This window comes from Calliphora vicina, chromosome 1 (assembly GCF_958450345.1).
Source record: "Calliphora vicina chromosome 1, idCalVici1.1, whole genome shotgun sequence".
Taxonomy (NCBI): Eukaryota; Metazoa; Arthropoda; class Insecta; order Diptera; family Calliphoridae; genus Calliphora; species Calliphora vicina.
Window position 1 is genome coordinate 123,520,290 of NC_088780.1, and position 7,885 is coordinate 123,528,174.

At 28.0% G+C, this 7,885-nt stretch overlaps 1 protein-coding gene across 1 annotated transcript; it reads right to left on the reverse strand.

The window, feature by feature from the left end:
* Positions 1-341: 341 nt before the first annotated feature.
* Positions 342-7,095, reverse strand: Paip2 (polyA-binding protein interacting protein 2). Its single transcript, XM_065515714.1, has 3 exons — positions 6,946-7,095; positions 1,992-2,199; positions 342-1,907 (listed from the first exon to the last, which is right to left on the reverse strand). Exons 2-3 carry the CDS (start codon positions 2,136-2,138, stop codon positions 1,674-1,676), a joined length of 381 nt encoding a protein of 126 aa, XP_065371786.1. The 5' UTR covers positions 2,139-2,199; positions 6,946-7,095; the 3' UTR covers positions 342-1,673.
* Between the last annotated feature and the right edge of the window lie 790 nt (positions 7,096-7,885).

Here is a 7,885-nt window from a genome sequence, read left to right on the forward strand (position 1 = left end):
TCGTCGCGGCATCAGTGACTCAGTTATTTGTGGGCAGATTTTCCCGAATTTAAATAGCAACTGAACCGGGACTATAGCGTATATATTGATGGTATGAATCATGTATGTAAGTTATTTGTTGGCTTCGAAAAGTTGATTTCAACATTCAGAAGAATCGATTCCGCTATCTATAAAGATCCAGAATACCAGCCTAATTATGAATAAAAAAATCCGGAAGGGCGTTTTTTTCCCATTTCCAACATTGAATTTGAATAGGAAAAATGGGAAAAAAAACTCCAGCGGATTATTTATTCATAATTGGTAATGTAAACCACTTATTTCAATGCATAAAAAAATTCAAATTATTTATTTTTAAATTTATATTTAATCGTAATACTTTTTTATTGAGATTTTTTAAAGTTTTTTAACTTTTTTTTATCATTTTTTTTATATTTTATATCACACATAAAAGGAAATGTTAGGAAATAAATTGTTAAGTTTTCTTATTATATAAAAATTATAAAAAAAAACTATAATTAAACAAGCGAGTAGGGAAAGAGATAACAATTTACATATTACAGATTCAAATATATTTAAAGTGTAATAGTATAGTTATTATTTATGTTTTCTTTTTTTTAATTACAAATAATTTTACAAGGAAAATATTACAATTCTACTCTGAATAAATGAGAGTTAAAGGCAAAATAAGAGCCTCTAGGTTCAAGAAGTTGTATTTATATAAATATTTTAAATACATAATAAAACAAAAATAAAAGTTTGGAAGTTTTTTGAGGAAACGAGTATTTGGGTTTGATTTGGATAAAAAAAAATTGCTTAAATACTGCCTTAAAGATTAAATAACAAGAAAAAAGTGTGTGTATGTTGCTACAATTGAATCTATTAAAAAAAAACTATTCGAAAAAAGAATATTTTCTTTTCATTATTAAAATATAAAGACAATTGTCTTAAAACAAAAAGCTTAAATATATCACATTAAAGTTTATATTAAAAATATTTGTACAAAAAAAAGTAAAATATTCAAGTTGAATTAGATTGTTTCGTAATAAAAAATAAAACACACACCTTTTTGAAAACGTTTTTTTTCTTTCAATACGATTCAATTTGAAACGCGAATGTTGATAACAATGACAGCAAAGTTAAGCGAAAATTTAATTACAGGTTTCGTTTTTCTAAAAAATAATTGGAGAGGCGTATAATTATTGATATTTTGGATTTTGAAGCGTAAAAATATTGTAATGTTTTTTGTAAGTTTTTGTAAGTTTTTTTTTTAAATTTTCAAGTATTTTATATTTTTTTTGCGTTAAGTTTTTTACGCTTGATTTTTTTCATATTTTTTTCGTTGAATTTTTTTTTGGTTTTTGTAAGTCTTAACTTGTTGTCATTTTAGTTTTTTTTAGTGGTTTTAAGCATTTTTAATAAAACACTAAGTCTGTTTTTGGTTGCATGGCAACAAGTGTTAAATTCCTTACAATATTTTCTTATTTTTTAATATTTTTTTGTTTGGTTTTTTTTAGCTTGTTTTATACTGTTAAAATATGTGTTTGTGTGATTAGTTAAACAGCTTTTTTAGAAAACCAGGAGATCGTTTTCACTACTTAAATGAGAATATTCAAGATACTTTTTTCTTCATCATCTAATATTTGTTTTATAGTCTGCTGCTCTGTATGTCTGGTTTATGATGAACCCAAATCAATAATTAAATGACTTTGTGGTATAAATTCAGCTGCCAAAGGATTGAGTAATGAATCGCTAACATTGCAATCACTGACTGCCAAGGAGGAGAGAGCTGCTCTAAGTTCTTCGTTTTTAGCTTTGTCCCATTCGTTTAGTTGCTCCTCGAGTTCATCGTCCAGCATGGCGTCAATGCATTCATTCATGAGCTCCTCATCCTCAAGGCGCTGTAATTCCTGCAAGAAAATGAATAACAATTTAAAAGATCGTGCCTAATTTATATTGACTGACGCTTTTATATAATTACATTTTATACTCACAATTTTATCAAACTCTTCCTCATTTTCCATCCACAAATACTCGGAGAAATCTTGATCTAATTCATCCAATTCATTGTCGGATTCCTCTTCAATTATATACTGCTCAAATTGGTCCGACCAGTCACTAGAGGGTACTTTCATAATCATGTTGATGGTTGGTTTTGTTTTGTAAGTAATGTTTCTCGTATAAAACTCGATTAAAATGAAACTGTAACAATTAAACAAATATTAAACTAAATAAGTTAAATAGGTATTATTCTTAAGAAAACAAGAATTAATAAATAAAAATGTTTGGCAATAAAATCAACCGGTTCCAACCTACAGAAGAAGAATTTTTAACAACTACGCAAGAGATTTTTGGAACACAATTTGTTACTTCACCTTTTTGTCTGTTATTACTTTCTTTCGTTGTTGTTAAATTGTTGATGTTTTTTTTTGTTTGAATTTTTGTTTAATTAGTTTGTCTACCTTTGCAGCGAATTGCAAGAAAAAGTTTTCTATATTGTTTTCCTGAAGCACTACTAACAAACAAAAAAATACAAGATTGAAATGAAATTCTATTTATAAATTTGCACAAATATGATGATGACCTGCGCACTTACACATAAACAAAATGTATCGAGAGCGGACGTGTGAGTGTGAAAAAATAAATAGCAGAGAATGAAGGAAAAACAAAAACAAAATATGCAACAAAGGAAAAAAATAAAAACATAAACAAGTCTATGATGTTTTTTGTTTATAAACAAATAATGAATAAAGCGAAAAATATGATAAGAATTTAAAAATACGCAGTTTTTTTTTAAAGCAAAACCATTTAAATATGTTGTAGGTATTCTTTGTTAAAATTCCTAATTTAAATAAAGACGATTATAGATAAAATGTACCTATCGATTGTTTATAAAATGAAAGTTATTCTTGTGAAATTTTCCATATAACGTTTAAAATTCTACCGCTAATAAATTCTATAGTGGTTCGAATAGCTCTAATGGCGTTTTCTTTTCTAACACAAAATATTGCCAACATATTTTGTACCACTTATTACAGATACCCTCATAATGTGTTACATTTTTAACGGCCTTTTGATTCCATTTTAATACTTTTAATCAAACAATACAAACGATCTTCAAAAAAATATTTTTTGTTTTTCTCAAAAACAATAACAGAGACGACAGCTTTTTAAATAGTTCTGCATTTCAAACTGGGTGAAGCATATTCACATTATTTGAAATTTCTATAGGAAACGACATACCTACATTTTTAAATATTTTTGCCTCAAATGTGGCACACATATACACTATGGAGCCATTTTCATACATCCATTTTGAAAAATTCGCGTTTTAATTCCTGAATTACGATGTTTGAAAAGTGACTAAAGTCGAACTGTTTACTATAAATTTTAATCGGCAAATCGCCGAGTTGTAGAATCCAATTTTGAATATTTGTACGCAATTTTATGTGGATAATTGACGAAATGTAAATGTAACAGGTTTTGACATGTACTGCTGATAGTTAAGTGTCATATTATTATTAGATTTTGATCAATTCTTTTAAAACAGATTATACCAATATTATGTTAACGTGTCTTGGCGTTTTGTTGTGTCAATTTCACGCATGTAAAGTGTAATTATTAATTACAGCAATTCGATAACAAAAGTTTAAAAAAAAAATGTATGCGAAATTAAGAAAAATAGTAATAAAATTAATATTAAATCAGTTTACTCAAAATAATCACACATACATTGTTGCATTTCTGCCTAACCTTAAAAACCGAAAAATCGATTTCAAATCCATGAAGTCAATTATTATTTTACATTTCGTACCAAGGAATTGGAATTTAAAATTTTGTTTTATTATTTTATGACTTAAAAATGCTTTTATTTTGAAACATTTGTACAATATGAATTTATTCCAAGTATTGGTCATTGTTAGCTATGACTTTTTCCCATCTTTCTGGCAATATATGGATACCGAGTCAAAAGAACTGCTCATCTTTTGAGGTCAAGAACAAATCTAGTCAATATTGGACACTCTGTTCCAAAGTGAAGCGTACTGATTCGATCGAAACAACTAGTAGTCGGACGGGGCAAGGTCTGGCATATAAAGCTGGTATTGCAACATGTGGCCGAGTGTTGTCATCATGGAATATTACGGTTTCATGTCTGGCAGCATATTATGGCCGTTTTTCGGCCAATTCTCTCTCGCTTCAAACTAATCAGTTGTGTTCGGTACAGGTTCCCTGTGATGGTCTGGTCAGTTTTCAGCAGCTCATAATAGATAGAACCCTTTTGTACCCATCAAATACATAGCATTGACTTAGTGCCATGGATATTTGGCTATGGTGTCGTTTCGGCTGGTTGGCCGAGCTTCACCTACGATCTCTTACGCTTCGGCTTATTATAATGGATCCATTTTTCATCGCAAGTAATTACTCCGAAAAAATAAGTTTCTTTTATAGCGTTCAAACAGCATTACAGACATACAAAATCGTCTTTCATGATCTCTCGACTTCCTTTCGTATGGTACCCAATTTCCCTGTTTTTGGATGCATCATACTGCACGCAAACATTTTGAAATTGCAGCTTGAATGGCTCGCTATAATTTTGCAAGCTCTTGTTGAGTTTGATAACAATGTTCAGGGAGTAATGCCTCCAATTCTTGGTCTTAAAACTTTTTTCGCTGGCCTCGGCGATCTTTGTCTTCCGTGTCAAAATCAACATTTCTTTGAACCACACAAACCACCTCTCGCACGTTGAAAGCGATGGAACACATTCACCATAAGCTTTGGTGAGCAATCGGTGTGCTTCAAATTATAGAAGTAAAGCAAATTTACTTTAAAATTTCGTTTGTAGTTAGGCTGTTTGTTTTTACTAATACATTCTCACCACTTAGGTTTTTGGCAACTGAGTTAGGTCTTTGAAAGGAGAGTTTTCGTTGTATGTATATTTTTCTATGCATCCCTTTGTTTCTCGACATAGTTTGTAAAACCAATTGGAAAAATGTCGCAGATTGCATTTCTATTTGACACATCTAATCATTATCACATCACGTATATAAAAATATTTTATAGGTACCTATCTGAATCAAATACCTATTGCCCAATTAGATTTTATGCAAATTGAACCTATTCCAATGAGACTCATTAAAAAGAAAAATTGTAAAATTAATGTCACACACCATTATTTTCATGCTTTAAATCATCAGATTATTGTTCATAAAAAACTAGCAAATCCGAAGAAGGTGGAAGAATTGAAAGTTTATTTAATATTGAAATTGAATTAAAGAAGAAGGGTAGGTAGGTACCTATATAAAATACTTGTTAAATATTCACAATAATTTCTTATAAATTTTACAATATAAATAGGTTAGGTACCGTGTTTTTAATACAAAAGAGAAATGTTTAAATAAGATTTCTTTTTAATTTGTTTTACTTTTAATAACTTTAGGATTAAATATCGAAAAGTATAATAAAAATTTGTAGGTATAAAACAAATACGTGATATATTTTGTTAATTAACAACAAAAATAATTAAACAAAAATAAATAATAACAACAATAGCTAAATACAAAAATAAAGCACAATGTACTTTAGCAACCTTGATGCGGTTGTATACTATAATCAAGGTGACATAAATTGTTGAAATCGTAGTACTCCTATGACACAGAACAAATTTAACAATTTAAATAAAATTTCATTAATTCCTATAAACACGTAGGCAATATAGCTAATTGATAATTAATTTTATTTGTGATGTAATGTTAACATTTAATGTTAAGCAGGATATGGATCTTCAAAAGTAATATACTACATTGTTTATAGAAAACTAGCCGTTAATTAATAATATATAAAGATAATAAGGAACTAGAGTTTTTAAGTTTATTTAAACAGAACAAAAAGAAACAAAGTATTTTTTAAATTACAATGCGGATATAAAATGTGCAAAATGTTATTTATTATGTTTGCTTACATTATTTCCGGTATTTTAAGATGTTTTACACAAACACATGTATTGGTTGGGGTATTCAGAATTTTGTTTAAATTGTTTTTTTATTTATAAATTTCATGTAATTTTTAGTTTATTAGCTCAATAAGTTGGTTTTGCTTTCTTCTTGATTTTAATTTTTTGAATTCTTAGGACTGAATATCAGGCCTGTCACAGAATTGCATTCTGATCGAATGTGGAATTAATTTCGTATTTTGCTTCTTCAGAAAAAGTAAAACGAATATAGGTATCTTTCGGAATGAAACCACTTTCAGTTTCACTACGGAATTGAAATCATTCCGAACAAAATGTGCGACAGGCATTGAATATAAAATAAACTATATTGGAAAACCAGCAAAAAAGAAAACGTTAGTAAAGCAAAACAATTACTAAATGGGATTTCATACATAATTAAGAAGTTCATGTAGTCTTCTGAATTCTAAAGCAGAAAGTTTTTTGTTGCACCTTCCCAAGGCAATTAAATCTTCGCTCCAGAACGACCCGAGTCTTACCCGGCCAAAGATTGACAACTCAACGACAGCTGTATCATTATTGCATAAAATATTCGGTTTTAAACTTTTTAATAACTAAATAATATGGTAGATTTCAATACTAATGATTTTACGAATAAGAAATTAAAAATTTGTTCTCTTTTAGTTTAGAATTCAAATCCAATTCTTTACGTGAAACCCCTAAATGTTGTTTAGTAAAATTATTTTTCTTAATTCCAATAAGTTCTACAAACCTTATTTTAATTTATATTCTTAGCTTTTTATCGTTTTTAACAAAATGTTGCAGTAAACTTAAATTATTTCATATACATTAAAACAACTGTATTTTTTAGATTTTTAACAATTAAAAGTACCAAAAAAAAAGAAAACAAAATGGAGTCTTGTTTTCGTATTTTTTAAAAGTTTTTTGCACTTTAATAAAAAAAAATTGACATAAAAAATGTATGTATGTATTTGACTTACAGCTTTTTTTCTTTTTCTCTGGTTTTTCTTCTACAACTTTTAGCAATTTATAATTTTTAATACAAAATTATATGCTTGTTTCTCGTACGTTTTTATTAATACTGAAAATTTTCAAATACTTAAAATTTCCAAATATTTGAATATATTATATACACAAAAAATTTAGTTTGAAATTTTCTCAAATCGAAAATTCAATGAAATTAAAACAACAATAACAAAAATTATACATCAACTGTCGGCGAAGGCAAAACAACAACGAATGAACTGACATATTCAAGAAAAGTCAAAACAACAACAATAGTACTGTTATGACAAAAGCAATGAGGAAAGAAGAATAGCACAAAGAAAACAAAAATGTTGCCACCTGGTGGAGTGGCAGTGATGGGTAGGGTAGAAAAGGTGCCGTTTATTATTATTATATTATTTATTAATAAAAATTAAAACAATTTAATATGTATTAATTTCTCTCCAACTTGTCGTGTTCAAGCTAGGGTTCTATAAGTCTAACAATATACTAAAGCTATTGCAATTTGGTTTAGCAATAAAAATTTAATTTTTATTGCTAAACATTGCAAAAGGCGCATCAATAAATTTAGAAACCATGTATTTTTTACAAGAAATGGTAAAAAGTTGAAAAAAGTCGAAAATGTTCGAAAAAGTCGATAGTTCGAAAAGTCGACTTTTCATAAATTACTAGGGTATTCAATCGGTTACTGATTAACTTTGGTCGGTTAACTGTTCGAACAATTGTCGATTTCAAATAACAAATAAACCGATTAATTTTATGAGTATAACAACTGGCATATTTAATGTACATGTAATTGTCGAATGAGAACATGATAATATACGAAATTGGACACGCTAATGAAATGAATTTTTATCAGAACTTATCGAAATTATTAAAAGTATTTAAAATCTAAAAAATCCAAAAAGGACTGAA

Bases quoted from the DNA above. Each gene is read 5' to 3' on its own strand.
- Paip2 (XM_065515714.1), bottom strand. From the start codon at position 2,138: ATGATTATGAAAGTACCCTCTAGTGACTGGTCGGACCAATTTGAGCAG. The intron at 1,908-1,991 runs GTGAGTATAAAA...ATTTTCTTGCAG, and splicing joins AGGAAGAGTTTGATAAAATT to GAATTACAGCGCCTTGAGGA.